The sequence below is a fragment of the Sus scrofa genome, chromosome 4, assembly GCF_000003025.6.
Source record: "Sus scrofa isolate TJ Tabasco breed Duroc chromosome 4, Sscrofa11.1, whole genome shotgun sequence".
NCBI lineage: Eukaryota > Metazoa > Chordata > Mammalia > Artiodactyla > Suidae > Sus > Sus scrofa.
The window spans coordinates 127,230,775-127,248,747 of NC_010446.5; the positions used below are offsets into that span (position 1 = coordinate 127,230,775).

At 45.5% G+C, this 17,973-nt stretch overlaps 1 protein-coding gene across 7 annotated transcripts in view; it reads left to right on the forward strand.

The window, feature by feature from the left end:
- The window catches only part of LOC102161784 (guanylate-binding protein 6-like), a 39,054-nt gene that overhangs the window by 8,110 nt on the left and 12,971 nt on the right, over positions 1–17,973 (forward strand). For 3 of the 7 annotated variants that reach the window (XM_005663708.3, XM_021090305.1, XM_013997411.2), the window contains exons 4-12: positions 195–382; positions 3,441–3,531; positions 4,387–4,545; positions 5,868–6,058; positions 7,787–8,003; positions 9,249–9,376; positions 11,570–11,679; positions 11,880–12,076; positions 13,938–14,183. In XM_005663708.3, the coding sequence (XP_005663765.3) occupies positions 195–382; positions 3,441–3,531; positions 4,387–4,545; positions 5,868–6,058; positions 7,787–8,003; positions 9,249–9,376; positions 11,570–11,679; positions 11,880–12,076; positions 13,938–14,183 (1,527 nt within the window). Of the gene's footprint in view, positions 1–194; positions 383–1,476; positions 3,744–4,386; positions 4,546–5,867; positions 6,059–7,786; positions 8,004–9,248; positions 9,377–11,569; positions 11,680–11,879; positions 12,077–13,937; positions 14,184–17,973 lie in introns of those variants that run through there. The other 4 variants (XM_021090308.1, XM_021090307.1, XM_021090309.1 and 1 more) reach the window with 4 other exon arrangements.

The following is a 17,973-nucleotide window of genomic DNA, read 5'->3' on the forward strand; positions in this document are numbered from 1 at the left end:
CCAGCCAGCCAGTGGGGGCCTCCCCGACACATCCTCACACCTGCCCTTCATGTGCGATCACAGGTGAATGCAGACATCTCCAACCACACTTCCCAGACAGTTGGGTCACGGGGAAAGTGGAGGTTTCAGGGAGGGGTTGTAGCTCCCAGGGCTGACTCTTCTTTCTGTCCCTCTCTAAAATCTTGCCGGAGCAGCCGAGCAGGACAAGAGAGAGACCTCTGGGGGAGAAAAGGTGCTTCTTAAGCAACACATTAAAAAGCTGCAGCACAAGCTGGTGAACCAAGAAAATGTCTTCCAGGGATTTCGAGCCAAAATGACCCTGGAAATAAGAGAAAGAAAGAAACTTCTGAGAAATATGGATGAGAGGATTGAAGCAATCGAGGTAAGTCGGTCAGGGTCAGGGCACAGACTGTGCACAGAGCCCTCGAACCCCAGGAAGGGATGGCTGGAAATTAAAGCAAAGTCACAGGGAGAAGCACCCGTGTCCTGTCTGCCTTTGATTCACTAGAAGTTCTGAGGTTTTCGTGGCTAATATCCAGGCACTTGAGTTCTGTTCACACTGAGTTTCTAAGAGTCCAGGGGGAACTTCCTACCCCCAAGTGCTTATGGCATGTGAGTAAATTTCCCAGGGCTTCTGCTGCTGTGTTGAGGATTCCTGGTTGTTCTCGTGGAGCCTATTCAAATGCGGTTCTCCGCTCACCAAGTAGATGTTCTAACCGAGTGTATCTAATAAAGGCAGGAGAAGTCACTACAGCAGAATGTGGTAACCTGTCTTAGTAGCTGATTCGTCACCTTACCTCCTAGAGGCCACCTGCTGGGGCATAGGGCAACTCGTGTTTCTAGTAGAAGGATTCCGGCTCCTCCGAATCAGAATCTGCGTTAGAGAGTGATGAAGTACTATACGACTCTCTCCCATCACCTTCTCTTCCAAACTCAGGCACTTTTCCTTGAAATCTGACTGACCTCTGAAGCCAAGTAGCATAGGGTTGCAGAGGTCCTTCTTGACTGAACACTCGTAAGATTTCCTGATGTGCTTGAACGCATGTAAGTGATTTTGAGTTTGCTGCGTTTTCAGGGTATTCTCCTCCAGTCGTAATAACAGAAGGTTCCCTAGGAGGAATTTCTGACCGTGTCTTTCTTGATCTTTGTTTTGTTGGTACTTGTTTCACTGTTAATCACCCGCTGTAGAAAGACTCAAAGGAGGCTACAGCCACGAGGAGAGCTAAAGCTGATACAGCGCAAAGCTGGCTTGTCACAAGGATGTCTCGGGTGTTAAGAAACTTAATAGTGGTCTTGGAGTTCCCGTCGTGGTGCAGTGGTTAGGGAATCCGACTAGGAACCATGAGGTTGCAGGTTCGATCCCTGGCCTTGCTCAGTGGGTTAAGGATCCGGTGTTGCCATGAGCTGTGGTGTAGGTTGCAGACGTGGCTCAGATCCCGCATTGCTGTGGCTCTGGCGTAGGCCGGTGGCTACAGCTCTGATTAGACCTCTAGCCTGGGAACCTCCACATGCTGCGGGAGCGGCCCAAGAAATGGCAAAAAGACAAAAAAAAGAAAAAAGAAACTTAATAGTGGTCTTAAAAAGAATACCGCAGTTTTCTGAGATGGGAGTAATAATAAACTCAAAAAACAGTTTTTTTGGAGATATAATTTTTACACCATAAATTTCATGCATTTAAATTGTATAATGGATACAGAAGTTCCAGTGTAAGTGTACGGTGATTGCACATCGGGAGACGATTGAGAAGATCTTCCTGACGTAGGACTACGTCTTTTATGTGCTGCGGTTTCTCCTACGACAGCCTAAAACCATCGCGGGCTCTCAGAGCTCCAGTCATCGGCCTCGGTCATGCCCCCCCTGGAAGAGCAGTGTTGGCTCACTGGTCGTAGTGGGGTTCTCCTTAAGACACTGTCAGGAGGACTGAGCCCCAGACCCTTCTGCTAGGTCCTCAGTCCCTGAGGACGCCTTGTGGCTGAATGGAGCAAACCGCCCCTGTGTTCTTCAGACCTGAATAATTCAGTCTCTCATTTCACAGCCAAAGTGGTGTTCAGATCATATACCCACTCTTTTTTTTTCTTTCAATTTAAGCCAAAAAGCTTAAAACTTTATTAAAAACTCAGGCACCTGTGTCTCCCTGAGCTCCCTGCCCAGACTCTTTAAGTCATGCCTAGGAAGTGCGCCATTGTGCCTTAAGACTCCAAATCTTAAAATGAAAACCAGCTAGATTAAAAGGTTTAAGACCACCACTCAAGCAATGAGAGCTGACTACCAGGAGAACTCACCTGAACAGCTGATAGGTACTGAGAAGCCGGGGTGGGGGCGGGGGGTTCAATGGGCCATGGGGGTGCAGAGCACCTGTTGTGGGTGACCTCCAGGTATCTGTGGGTGGGTGTCCGATATCCTGCCAACCATGCCAAGTATATGTGCAGGAAAATTAATCAGTCAATGTAAGAAAGACATGGAAAAAGTTTATTCAAGCAAAATTTGAAGATTATAACCCAAGAAGAGCATCTCGAAAGCTCTGAGAACTGTTCTGCCCTCTAGAAGTCGAGGCACAGTTATATAAGGTTTTGGAGATGGAGGGCTGTACAACACATGACATGTGATTGTCCCTTTCCACAATCCGTAAGCAGTGAGTGGCCCCTTACAAGATCAGGAAGGACTGTTGTCTCTTTTTAAATTTTTTTTTTTTCTTTTTTTGCTTTTTAGGGTCACACCTGCGGCATGTGGAAATTCCCAGGCTAGGGGTCCAATCTGAGCTCCAGCTGCCCGCCGACACCACACCGACCACAGCACCCAATCCTAAATGCACGGAGTGAGGCCAGGGATCGAACCCACATTCTCATGGATACTAGTCAGATTCGTTTCCGCTGCACCACACCAGGAATTCTGGAATGTTGTCTTTTAAGGAGCTGTCTGCCGGACGCTGGCTGAGTGTTACTCGTCACAGTTGAGCAGGTATTTCTGATGACAGGGAGGCTCAGTAGCTGCATAGCGCATGTTCACAGAGCAGCGTGGGGAGAAAGACCAAGGCAAAGGGTAGCAAAAAGGTTTTATGTTTAATTTTTTCTAGTCTTGCCACAAAAGGTAAAGTTTACTTCACAGTGTGAAATAAGTTTTGAAAAATTGGTACATATCATCCAGGGTGACATGTTATCAGAAAAGCAGCAAACAGAAGAACAGCATGCGAAGCATGCAAAAGCACCAAGGACACGTATTTGTAAAACTGCACCGTCTTCTGACTGGTGGAAGCTGGCACGGGGGGTGGAGGAACCCTGGCAAGGGGCTGCAGGGCGGGGAGCGGCGGGATGGCGGGCCACGTGCTCTGGGCAGGGGCAAGCAACCGAGCATGTGATCCAGAACAGTTCTTTTCTCAGACTTTTTAAACGGAAGTTCAGGGGTGACCTGCCTGACATCTATTTCCCCTCTGTGATCTCCAGAGCTTCCTGGGGATAACAAAAAAACGAAAGAAATGCTGCGTAAAGAACGGGGACCCCCTTCGAGATGCAGAAAAGTCACCCGCAGGTGCAGGTGAGGGCTCAGCTCACAGTGGAGTTTGGTGCTGCAGTGCTCTCAGAAAACTCCCACCAAGAGAACTTACAGAAACCACGAGTATCGATCGTTCTGTGAACACACACGGCAACTTCTGAAAGTAACAATCCGAGCCGTGGTTGTAGGACCAGCCAGCCATTCAGGGCCTTTCCCAGCGGACTGTACTTTCTGCCCTGCTGTGTGGTCACCAGGTGAATTTAGACATGGCCGTTGGCTTTGTCAAGACAGTTTGCACACAGAGAAAGCGGAGGGGGGGGGGGTTTGCGCCCTCAGGACGGACTGCCATCTCTGTCCCTCTTTATAATCTTCCTGGAGCAGAAAAGCCAGGCAAGAGCAAGGCAGCTGCGAAGGAAAGTGAACTTCCTGAGCAGAAAGATATAGGGAACTGCAGCAAAAGTTGGGGGAACAAAAAGCATGCTCTGTGGGACCAAGTGCCAAAATGACAGAGGGGATAAAAGAAAATGCAAAGAGAGCAGCAGGTGGAGGTTAGGGCTTGGCTCACACTGGGTGAGGAGGGTCATGCTGGGTCCGAGACCCCACCAGGAGGGACTTTCAGGACGTCACCAGCAAGAGCTTCGTCTGCTTCCATGAACACACTCTGCTGCATCTGAACAGAAACAGGCCCCGTGTGGCTGTAGCGCCAGTCAGGGCCTTTCCTAGCAACTCCCAAGCCTGCCCTTGATGTGGGCTCACAGGTCCATGCAGACGGTCCACCTGCTTTGTCCCGACAGGGTTGGTCCCTGAGAAAGTGGAGGGTTTGGCACAGGGTGCGGGGGGGTGGAGCCTCTCAGCTGATGGCCGTTTGCTGCCTTTTCTGCATTCTTCCTGGCCCAGGAGAGCCAGCCAACCTGGAGGCAGCTCAGAGGGAGAAGGAGCTTCTTCTGCAAAAGATGATGGAGCTAGAACGCAGGTTGGACGACCACGAGAGAATCCTGGAGGAGTTAAGAGGCCGCATGACAGATGGAGGAAGAGAAATGAAAACGACCTCAGCAGGTACATGGGAGGCAACCGTGCAAAACGGGGGGTTAGTTCTCCGCAGTGCTATCTGAGACCCCAGACAGAGAACCTTCTAAAAGCAAGGCACGTCCTCTCCTCCGTGACACCCTCTGAGACATCGACCACAACAAGACATCTGGCTCAAGGTCCATCCGGCCAGTAAGTCAGGCCTTTCTTAGCACATTCTCACGCCTGCATGGATTCATGGGTGTGATGAACTTAGACATGTCTGTCTGCTTTCAATACAGTCTAGTAACTGGGCAAATGGGTCGCTGGGATAGGCAGGTTATACGTCTAAGGATGACTTTATTTCCTTGCTCTCTACTCTCTTCCTGGAGCAGAAGAACAGGCCAAAAATGAGGCAGCTGAGAAGGATTTGGAGCATCTCCCAGCCCAGTTTAAAGAGCTGCAGCAGAAGTTGCAGGAAAGAGTCTATGAGGGGTTAAGACTCCAAATGACAGGGGACAAAAGAGAAAGAGAACATTTCTCAGCACATACAGGGGAGGGCTCCACCCACTGTGTCTTGGGAGAGTTCGTGCAAGGGTCTCTTGACAGCAGGGACTTCCAGGGGCTCGTCATTCCTCTCCTTCTTGGAACACTCTTTGCTCTATCGGAAAAGAACCAGACACGTTGGGCTTGTAGGTCCAGCTGGACAACCCATTATTCTCCTCGCACAGTCACAACCCCACCCGTGTGTCTAATCACAGGTGAATTGAGACGCGTCTGTCGTCTTTCTCCAGGCAGTGTGGCCCTTGAATTGTGGAATTCTGGGGCTTGGGGGGGTGCAGCTCACAGTGCTGAAGTCTCCTTCTCGCTGTCCCATCTTCCTGGAGCAGCACAGTCATCGGAGTGGGAGGCAGCTGATAGGGACAACACGCTTCTTGAGCAGAAATGTGAAGAGCTGTAGCACAGGCTGGAAGACTGCGGCTTTCCAAGGGATTAAGGGCCATGGTGCGAGAGGGGCTGAGTGACAGGGGAAGACGTCACGCGGGGGCACAGTGGAAGCCTCCGCTGCCGGTGGGGTGGGTGGGTTCCTGCCGTGCTCTCGGGGACTCTGACACAGGAGGAACGTGTCTGAACAGGGGCAACAGCAGAAAGAAGGGGCTGCCTGTCCTTCTGGGAGTCCTCTGCAGGTCCAGCCTGCCAGTCAGGGCCTTTCCTGGCACGTTCTCAAAACTGCCCTTGTGTGGGGTCACAGGCCAAGTGCGACGTCCATCTGCTTCTTCCAGACCGAGAACGCGGGGGTGTGGGAGATGAGGGGTTGTAGCTCTCAGCGATGACTGATACTTTCTTCCCTCTCTCAAATCTTCCTGGAGCAGGTGACAAAGGAGAGGCGTCGGCTTTTCCCGGGAGAGAAAAAGAGCTTCTTGAGCAACACGCTAAAGCGTTGCAGCAGGATTTGGAAGACCAAGAAGAAGCCTTCCGGAGATTTAGAGCCCAGATGATAGAGGAGATAAGGGAAATAGAGACCGCACAGAGACAAATGGATGAGAGGATTAAGATTCTGGAAGTAAGTCTGGGCTGGGCCTGGGCCGTGACTTTGGAACCGAGCCCTGGGACCTGAAGAAGAGAAGGGTCGAAAGTTAAAGCCAAGTCACAGAAGGAAGCACCATGGTCTTTACTGCTCTTGATGCATTAGAACCGCTGAGAGTTTCACGGCTTAGAGCCAATCACTTGGCTGTTTTCCCTGAGTTTCTGGAGTCCAGGAGGGCCTTGGCACCTCGGGGCATGTGTGCATGTAAATACCTTCCCCAGCTCTTGGGCTGCTGTTTGAGGGATTCCGGAGTGCTCTCACGGGACCCTGAGACAGATCCTGCCAGAGGGAGACTTGGACCCTAGTGACCAGTCTCTAGTCTGTGACTATCTCGGGGCTTTCCACAGTCACCTCATTATCTTAAAAATAGGTGTGGTTGAAAGGAGCATGTTTCAAATAACACCATGCTGTACTTTCACCTCGATCACGCTGGAGCTCTTTCAGACCACAGATCAAAAGGCCAAAAGTCATACGAAAGATATATCCATCACTCTCATCAGCTAGGATTTTAGAAGCCATATGCCGGGAACAGGGACCAAGACCAAATATGTATTTCGTGTTATAAATCTCCATGTCACACACCCATGATGTCTTGTCAGCGGTGTCTACTGGTCAGTCTCCCTGCAGCCTTCCCAGCCAATGCCCCCTGCTTCTCCTTGCTTGCGATCCAAGTGAGGTAAGACAGAGACCAGTCCTTCAGGCAGCCCATGGCATGTCGGAACATTGTAAATGCCCTCTGCTCTGCCCTCTTTAGTCTCAAGAAGGGAACGGGGAACTGCAGCGGTGCCTTAGATGGTCTGTTTTAGATCTTCAGTGGTCATGTCTTGGTCCAGGCGTCTGTGGAGATACGTCTGTGCATTTTTTCTTAAGCAATACCCACTAGTTCCTTCTACCTGACCTCGAGTTTTGCCACTACCATGTGGGTCCATGTGAGGTGAAACAGAGACCTGAAGACGTAGCCCCCACATAGGTGAGAACTTTCTAAGCAAGATCTGCTCTGTTCCCTCTGGACCAAGGGAAGGAATTGGGAATTCCCACTTCCCCGGACAAGGCCGTACGTACAACACTGGGGAGTGTGTGTGGGCCGAGAGCAAACAAAACCACCACAGAGTTTCCTACCATTCGAATGAGGCCATTTCTTCTTAGAGAATTTGCTTGATTGCTTTATACTTTTGTCTGTTTTACAGGAATATAATGGAGGCATTCTAGCCAATACTTTGATTGCTTTTAATGTCTCCTTTGGGAAATAAGAGCTTAGAGCTTACTAGTCTGCCATTTGTTGGCCAACTGGATTTTTAATCCTTTCTCTGTGACTTATTAACCCAGCCTTTGTGAGACCCTTTTATCTTCTCTGAAAGGGGGTATATTGATGTCTCAGTTTCAGGTTTTTGTACGTATCAATTTAGCTGGGTTTGCTAAGATGTGTCGTAGGGCTTAGCACATTGTAGGCCCTCTGTGCTGGGTAACAACAACTCGGATCTTGCTGCGGTCGAAGTACATCTATGGAGAGTGATAACACCTGGTGTGCCATCATCAGCATCCTCGGAGGGTTGAGGAAACGAAGGAGGAAACACCCTGCAGCACATTCGTTCTGGGTTACGTTTTGTCCCCTGGAAAGCACAGAAGGCTTGCCCGGTCCTAAGGTGAAGCATGCTTTGCACAACTCTCAGTTAGCGAATGACTCTGTGATCTTATTTCTACCAGGAAATCCTTCTAGGTTACCAGGTTGCCATGGCATCTGCCCTCAACATGACGGACCCCATCTGTCTGATAGAAAACAACAATGAGCTGCTGTCAGTGAACCAGGAAGCTCTAGAGATACTTGAGAAGATTTCTCAGCCCGTGGTGGTGGTGGCCATTGTAGGACTGTATCGCACAGGCAAATCCTACCTGATGAACCGTCTGGCGGGACGGAACCATGGTGAGGGTTATACTGGGTCAGGGGCCAGGTGCTTTCGCCCAGGTGATACCTCAGCTTCTTAGTTTTCTTCCCTGGTCATGTGGAGGGAGAACCAAATTCCTCTCAATAAGCCAAACTTCCACTTCTAATTCTCACCACGAAATCACTATTTTAATGTAATGTGTTACCATGGTCTTTGTTTTATTCCCATGAAGCAAAATCACCCCTACTAATGCAAAAACTCCTACCTTCTACCAGCTTAAGCAATTGCAGGCTCTTAGAAATGTATCTTCTTTCTCTCAAAATATATTTTGGTTTTTTATGGAATATTCTCATGAATATATAGAGATGTTTCAGTATATATCACCTTAAAAATACTTCCTGAATTTCATATCTAATTGTGGCTAATACCTCTCCTCCCCCACCTTTAAAAAAAATTTTTATGGCCACACCCATAGCATATGGAAGTTACTGGGCCAGGGATTAAATCCAAGCCACAGCTGCAACCTGTGCCACAGCTGAGGCAACACCAGTTCCTTAACTTGCTCTGGGCCAGGGGTCAAACTCACACCTTCTCAGTGAACCAAGCTGCTGCAGTCAGATTTGTAGGCCACTGCTTGACAGTGTCTTTCCCCTTTTTAAACATTAGTTTTGCCCGGCAAACTATATAATCTCAATTGTTTTCTAATTTTTCCCTTCCCATGTCTTTGTGGCTTTAAAATTCACCATTATTTCAAAATACTCTTGTGGGTTTCCATCGTGGCTCAGGGGTTAACAAATCTGACTAGGAACCATGAGGCTGAGGGTTTGATCCCTGGCCTTGCTCAGTGGGTTAAGGATCTGGTGTGGCCATGAGCTCTGGTGCAGGTCACAGATATGGCTCAGATCCCACGTTGCTGTGGCTCTGGTGTAGGCCAGCGGATACAGCTCCAATTGGACTCCTAGCCTGGGAACCTCCAGGTGCCATGGGAGTGGCCCTCGATAAGGCAAAAAGACAAAAAAAAAAAAAAAATACTCTTGTTACCATTATCAGTGACCTCTGTTATGTCTGATTCATGGATGCCACTCTGTCCCCACGTGGAGTGCTTGCTTGGCCTCATCCTTCTTGAAACAGAAGTCACACAAAGCAGGACACTCTTGAAGAAACAGAGAAAGCACCATCCTGTCTGCTGAGTGCTTACGCTCCAGTACGTCTGACTTAGTAGCCCCTCGGCTGCTTAGATTTTCTGCCATCACTGAATGTCGCTTTCTCCACCCCCCTGGCAGGTTTCCGTGTGGGGTCCACAGTGCAGTCTGAAACCAAGGGCATCTGGATGTGGTGTGTGCCCCACCCCTCCAAGCCAGACCGCACCCTGGTCCTTCTGGACACCGAGGGCCTGGGCGATGTGGAGAAGGTAAGGCAGAAAGTCACGGAGAAATACTTTTTATTCTGGGTTCTCTCCCTATCCCTTCATGAACCTAGAAATTTAACTGCCATGATCTATTTGTAAAATGTAAACCAACCGTGGTAAATGAAGTGAACTGTGGTTTGGTTGAATAATTCCTAGGGAGAAATCACGCCATAGGAGGTAAAACCTTTTCTTGCTTGGCACTGTGTGCGTGACTTGTTTCATTCCATAAACAGCTACTGAACAGCAGAGTTCCAGGCCTTGGGGCTTAGAACTGCAGAGATCAGGGATGGACATACAGGTCCTGCCCTCAGAGAGTCTTTATTCCCACTGACAAGACCACACAATCGGATTTCATAGAGGGTGTCTGGGAGAGAAGCCGGCTGGATGGAGGGAGAGGTGGCACTGCCTTGCCGTCCTCAGCTTCCCCTCGCTCCCATGGGCGCTCTGGGCTGGAATGGCCCTTTGGAGGAATTCTGCCTTGGGACAAGGGTGTTGACCCCCGATGGAGAAGCTGCTTTGGGAGCCTTTAATGGAGAGGGCGGGCATCTGAAGGCCCTTCCACCAGCACTCCAACAGCTGGGGGCAAGTCCTCCAGTCTTGGCAGGTGATCCAGGCAGCACCTCCTGGTTCCTGCCACTTACAGTGAAGGGGAGGCTGCCCTGGAGGTTGGAGGAGAAACACCAACCCAGGCGTGAGGAAGGATCTCTGCATCCCCTTCGTAGCTGCCAGATGAAGAGAGTATTTGAGGGTTGGAGTTAGGAGATGGGTTTACATTTTCTACAAAGTTCATCCACTGGTTACAGAGCATTCTGGAAAGCTGTGAGCTGCCTCTGAAGGAACTGCTTCTATTAAAGTACTTGTTTTCCTACAAGAAACATACTAAGATGGAAGTTGTGTATTTTAGCTTTCTACTAATAGGTGAAATAATTTATTTGCTTTTTTTCCCATTACTTTCAGATTATTTGGTAATAGTACCTACATTTCTATAGCTCTTTATTTCTTCTCAAAGGGAACTAGAAATTCTGTGTTTATTTTTAAAGCCCTATTTCAAAGAATGACATAGTCTTATTATGGAAATAATTTATTATTGATGATAGGTGCTGCACCTTCTTATCCTAATTGATTATTTTTCAAAATTGAGTTTTGGAAAATAAAGTAATAAATACACTATTCCCCCCTCCCTCCCATCATCTATTTTGCATTTGCTCTTTGAACAGATTTACACACTGCTTATAGAAGGAATAAGTTCTGTGTTTACGCCGTTATTTAGAAAATGCTATAATTTATACAAACAAATTAGCCTGGCCTTTAAGGGCCTGCATCAGCCTGCACTAGCGCCCACCTTTCCTTCTCCACGTACCCTCTGCTTCAGTCAAACCAAATAACTCTATTTTAATTACAACACGTCTGTATTTTCCCACTTCTAATTTTAATTTTGCGGGTGTTGTTATCTATGCGGTCACATTCTTTCCTTCATGACCACATTCTGCCTCTTCGTTAATACTCAGCTCAAGACTTCAGGAAGCATTCATATCAAACACTCATTCTCCAACGTTCGTAGCTCTGTTCTACCTTGCCAGCCTTCCCAGTTTTAATTTAATGTGAAAGCTATAGCTTCCGCTGCTTATACCCATTACCAAGATGCAGGCATTTTCTAGATATTGTCATCCTTTTTGCATAGGTTTTTATGGATGTCTGTCACTGCTTTGAAATTGTTATCTTGAAAGGACTGTCATTTACGACACTGGCTTCTAAAATCTAAGAAAAGTAGGGAACATACAGTCACTTCTCATGAGCATTTATTGATTGGATATAATTTAAATACTCAGTTACGCCAACTATGGTATATTTTATATGGACTACAATTAATAAGTAGGTGCATAATTAGTAAGTGCTAACACTCATTACTGATACGTAATTCCACACGAGGCACTATACTGGTTTTTCTGCACGTGATTTTACTTCATCCAGTGAGGTAAAAGAAAGCTCGGTGAAGCTTAGAAGACATTTACATATGAACAAATGTGCCTTCACAAGAAATGTCTTCGCAATTGTGAAAGCTGAAGTCTACGTCTGTCTTTAAAAAAGGTCTTTGCATGGTGAGTATGTCAGCTGAAATAAGAATAAAATAAGTGTGCGAATGAACTTCTAATTTGAGAGTAAGCCCTAAATCTCGTGTTCTAACGTGCCTTCTAGGGCGACTCTAAGAACGACTCATGGATCTTTGCCCTGGCCGTGCTTCTGAGCAGCGTCTTCGTCTACAACAGCACAAACACCATCAACCACCAGGCCCTGGAGCAGCTGCAGTATCCTGCCAGGAACGCAGCCACCACGTCTCACTGAGTTATGGGAATGGAAATCGGGGCATTTGGTTTCCTCTGTCATTTGGTTTCCTCTGATGCAGCAGAGGGAACCAGCAGAAAAAGGCAGTGCTTATAATACTCTGATGTGAGAAAATATCGGAATATTGTGGGCAAGGAGTTTCTTTCCCTTAACTACGTCCTAGTTATGTGACAGAGCTCACGGAGCTCATCAGGACCAAGTCCTCGTCAGAAAACGATGGAGTGGAGGACTGCACGGAGTTTGTGAGTTTCTTTCCAGACTTTATCTGGATTGTTCGGGATTTCACCCTGGACCTGAAGTTGCATGGTCACCCTGTCACAGAGGATGAGTACCTGGAGAATGCCTTGAAGCTGATTCCAGGTATCAGAGCACCGCCTGGGCATCGGATGGTCCAGGATAGGGTGGGATCTGCTAAACCCGCTCCATCACCTCTGGGGTGGCTTTTGTATCTGAGACTCTTCAAAGTCTGTAGAAATAGTGGCTGGAAAGTGGTTGCAAAGCTCTAGGGACTAGAAATGACGTTCACTTAGGAAAAGCAAAGTGAAATGCAATCATTCAAAACCAACTTGTTTTTTTCATACCATCTGTAATTTAGCATCCAAATTACAATGGGGCTAAGATGTTCAAAAAGCCAGACACATGTTCCTTATTTTGGCTTCTGCTTTTCTCTGTTGAGGAAAACATCTGAACAGATACTTGTTAGATATGAAATAACAATGAAAAATCTATCTAAGGGGAGTTGCCTTCGTGGCTCAGTGGTTAACGAATCCGACTAGGAACCATGAGGTTGCGGGTTCGGTCCCTGCCCTTGCTCAGTGGGTTAAGGATACAGCGTTGCCGTGAGCTGTGGTGTAGGTTGCAGACGCGGCTCGGATCCCGCGTTGCTGTGGCTCTGGCGTAGGCCAGTGGCTACAGCTCCGATTCGACCCCTAGCCTGGGAACCTCCATATGCCACGGGAGTGGCCCAAAGAAATAGCAGAAAGACAAAAAAAAAAAAAAATCTATCTAAGGAAACAAAAAGTACATTTTACCTAGTTAGAGATTATTCTTCTCAAAGAGGTATATACTGGTCTAATCCTATACAGTTGTATCATCTTAAAAATGACTTTATGTCCTCTGTAAGTTTGAAGAAGTGTGTGTCTTTTCCATATTCTGATAATTATTAGAGCATTCATTTTACCATCCACATCACAGCTTTCTCTTAATTTACACATATTTACCCATGTTTTACTTACAAGATAATACATTATTTTAATGGGTTACATATATAGGGGTGTGTATCTAGTGAAGTCTGGAGAGAGGTATCAGTTCATTTATTCATTCTTGCTTTCATGTTTCTGTGTATGCAATGTATTGAGACAATGACTAGACAGAAGAGGACCACTGTCAAATCAAACATAACCCTCTACCTCGAGGAGTTTATAGATTATTGGTGACATCTTAAGATTACATTTTAGTTACAGTTAACCTTCAGAGGTTTTTGCTAAAAATTAGCTAACTCTGTACCCATTATTTTTAGCATCAAAATAATGTTACTGGGAGTTCCTATTGTGGCGCGGTGGTTAATGAATCTGATTCGGAACCATGAGGTTGCAGGTTCAATCCCTGGCCTTGCTCAGTGGGTTAAGGATCCTGCGTGGTCGTGAGCTGTGGTGTACGTCGCAGATGTGGCTCGGATCTGGCATTGCTGTAGCTCTGGTGTAGGCCGGCGAATACAGCTCCAATTAAGACGCCTAGACTGGGAACTTCCATATGCCATGGGAGTGGCCCTAGAAGAGGCAAAAAGACAAAAAGGAAAAAAAGAGTTTTCCTTAAATAGTCAGGATGACATTCCTAAAATTCCAGGGGATATTGTCCATCATCCCTGGTGTAGAACTCTTCTTTTTCATCCCATGGCTCAATTTCTATGTGAGATTCAGCAGAGCAAAAGTTACATTTGGCCTTTCACTCTTGGAGCCGTGAGTACAGCAAGCATCTGAGAGATGACTACGCTACCGCGTACAGGGCGGAAACAGCAGCCATGGGGTTATGTGCCAGCTGTCTCCCCAGATTCCTCTACAGAGCTAGACCACTGGTGTTTGATGCAAAGAATGTCTGTGTTAAAGGGGCCGTAAGCATAAACCACAGCAAAGACACAGACACACACACCTGTTGTCATAAACACCCTTTGGTTACCTGCCCCAAGACTCTTTCCACGCTAATTTGTTTTTCTCTCCCTCAGGCAATAATCCCAAAGCCCAAATATCCAATCTACCCAGAGAGTGCATTAGGAATTTCTTCCCAAAACGGAAGTGTTTTGTCTTTGACCGACCAACAGACAAGAAAAACCTCCTGGCCAGTATTGAGAATGTGTCTGAGGACCAACTGGATCCTGATTTCCTGGAACAAGCAAACAACTTCTGTTCCTACATCTTCACCAATGCAAAGACCAAGACCCTCAGTGATGGAATTCCAGTCACTGGGAAACGTAAGTCTTTTTTTTCCCCTGTTTTCCTGGAGCCTGATACATGTCGAATAGTTTATATAATGTGTTTTTAGGCATTATTGTTTGATTCTATGTGGAACACTGGTAGGTATTAACTCTCCAGGAAGAAATACACGTATGTTATAATCATCATACTTTGGGGGTTAAAAATCCTCCCCCAAATTACAAGCTTTGTCACTGATATCTATGGCTTCCGCTTATCTGAAACATCCCTCCACTGAGGAAAAAATCACTATCTCAGTATAAAATCAGAATATTACATTTCCTCAGGGGAAGTCTTATACAATAAGTGTTATTCCCAAGCAATACAAAAGATATTTGGAGGAGAGGTTAGAGTGGTCCAAAAATAAATAGTAACTCACAAATCACAGAAAAATCCAGTTGGGGAGAGATGGGATTAAGATGGAAGAATAGAAAGATAGAGCTGAACTCCTCTCCTAAAAACAACAAAATTTACAATGAAATGCTGAGCAGTCTTCAACCAAATGGACTGAAAACTTTCAAAAAGATATCCTACTCCAGAAGACAAAGAGGAGGCCACATCAAGAGGTAGGAGGGGTGATTACGTGATATAAGCAACCCCATACCTCCCAGGTGGGAAGCCCCAACAGACTGGAAAGTAACAGTGTCACAGAGACTCACCTACAGGAGTGAGAATTCTGGCCCCACATCAAACCCCCAAGTGTGGGGATCTGGCACTGGGAGAAAGAGCTCCTGAAGCATCTGGCATTGAGGGCCAGTGGGGCTTGTGTGCAGGAGCTCCATGGGACTGGGGGAAGTAGAGATCCCATTCTTAAAAGGCACGCACAGACTTCCATGTGCACTGGGTCTCGGGGCAGAGTAAAGTCTCCATAGGAATCTGGGTCAGACCTGACTGCATTTTCTTGGAGGACCTCCTCGGAAAACAGGGGTGAATGTGGCTTGTTGTGGGAGAAGGACATTGGAAGCAAAGTTCTTTGGAATATTCAGCAGCGTGCCTTTCTCTGGCGGTAGCCATTTTGGGAAAAGGCACACAGCCGCCTATAATCCCACCCAGACACAAAGCTCCACCCACCAGAGGGATAGGAATCAGCTCCACCTACCAGTGGGCAGGCATCAGCCCCTCCCATCAGGAAGCCTACAGCAAGCCCCCATACCAACTTCAGCTTGTGGCTGCAACTCTATTATCTATTATCTCTTATCTATTATATCTTATCTATTATCTATTATCTGTTAAGAAGGTCACCACACCAAAAACCTATAAAAATGAAAAGATGGAGAACTATAACTCAGATGAGGGAGAAAGGAAAAACCCCAGAAAATCAGCTAAGTGATGAGGAGATTCTCAGCCTCCAGGAAAACAACTTCAGACTGTTGTTTTCAGACATTGGAAATAAACTGGAGGCAAAGATGGATAACTTACAGGAAACACTGAGCAAACAGATACAAGATATAAAACTTAAACAAGAAGAGATGCAAAATACAATAACTGAAATTAAAAAACTCACTAGAAGAAGCTAACAGCAGATTACAGGAGGCAGAAGAACACATAAGCGAGGCAGAGGACAGATTAGTGGAAATTACGGATGCAGAACAGAAAAGAGAAAGAAGATTGAAAACAAATGAAGAAAGTCTCAGAGAACTCTGGGACAACATTAAACGCACCAACATCGTATTATAGGGGTGCTAGAAGGAGAAGTGAGAGAGAAGGGGACAGAAAAAATATTCCAAGAGATAATAGCTGAAAACTTCCCTCACATAGGAAAGGAACCACTCACTCAAATCCAGGAAGCACAACGAGTACCATATAAAATAAACCCAAGGAGGAATACACTGAGACACATATTAATCAAGCTGACCAAAATTAAAGACAAAGAGAAAAATCTTGAAAGCAGCCAGGGAAAAGAAACAAGTAACATACAAGGGAACCCCGATAGGATTATCAGCAGATTTTTCAGCAGAAACTCTGCAGGCCAGAAGGGAGTGGCATGATCTACTTAACATGATGAAAAGAAAAAACCTCCAACCAAGATGACTTTAACCAGCAAGGTTCTCATTCAGATTTGAAGAAGTAATCAAAACCTTCACAGATAAGCAAAAGCTGAGAGAATTCAGCAACACTAAACCAGCTTTACAACAAATACTAAAGGAACTTCTCTAGGCAGAAAAGAAAAGGCCACAACAGGAGACAAAAAAATATACAGTAAAGATACGAAATCATCAACACACAATTATGCCACCCAAATCAGAAGTCGTGACAATAGGGGGGTACAAATGCAGACACTGCAGATGCACTTGCAATTAAGAGAACAACAACTTAAAACAACCTCATATATATATAGACTTATATCAAAACTTCAGAGTAACTGCAAACCAAAAATCTACAATTGATACACAAACAAATAAGAAAAATCAACTCAAATACAACACTAAAGACAGTCATCAAACCACAAGAGGAGAGAATAAGAGAAGAAGGGAAGAAAAAAGAGCAACAAAAACAAATCCAAAGCAATTGATAAAATGACAATAAGAACATACATATCAATAGTTACCTTAAATGTTTATGGACTAAATGCCCCAACCAAAAGACATAGACTGGCTGAATGGATACAAAAACGACCCACATATATGCTTTCTTCAAGAGACCCATTTCACTCCTAGGGACACATACAAATGGAAAGTGAGAGGTTGGAAGAAAATATTCCATGCAAATGGGAATCAAAAGTAAGCTGAAGTAGCAATACTCATATCAGACAAAACAGACTTTAAAATGAAGAATATCTTAAGGGACAAGGAAACTACCTAAGGATAAAAGGATCAATCTAAGAAGATATAACAATTTTAAATATCTACACACCCACTAGGTTCACCACAATATATAGGGCAACTGCTAACAACCTTAAAATGACAAATCAACAATAACACAATAATAGTGGGCACTTACAGCAATGGACAGATCATCTAGACAGAAAATCAATAAAGAAACACAGCCCCTGAACGAAGCATTAGACCAGATGGACTTAATAGATATTTATAGGACATTCCATCCAAAAGCAATGGAATACACATTCTTCTCAAGTGCACATGGAACATTATCTAAGATTGACCACATCCTGGGCTACAAATCAAACCTCTGCAACTTTAAGAAAATTGAAGTCATATCAAGCATCTTTTCCAACCACAACACCATATGACTGGAAACTAACAACAAGAGAAAAACCGTAAAAAAAACCCACAAACACATGGAGACTAAACATGCTACTAAACCACCAATGGATCACTGAAGAAATCAAAGAGGAAATTAAAATACGTAGAAGCAAATGACAGCAAAGATACCACAGTCCAAAACTTATGGGATGCAGCAAAGGCCGTTCTAAGAGGAAAGTTTATAGCAATACAAGCCCACCTCAGGAAACAAGAAACAGTTCAAACAAACAACCTAACTTTACATCTAAAGCAGCTCAAGAGAGAACAGACAAGACCTAAAGTTAGTAGAAGGAAAGAAATCATAAAGATCAGAGCAGAAATCAATGAAATAGAAACAAAGAAAACCATAGAAAAGATCAATGAAATGAAAATCTGGTCCTTTGAAAAGATCAACAATATTGATAAACCCTTAGCCAAACTTATCAAGGAAAAAAGAGAGAGGACTCAAATCAATAAAATTAGAAATGAAAAAGCAGAAATAACAACGGACATCACAGAAGTACAAAGGATCATAAAAGGCTACTATATGAAACTATATGCCAATAAAACGGAAGAAATGGACAAATTCTTAGAAAGGTACAATCTT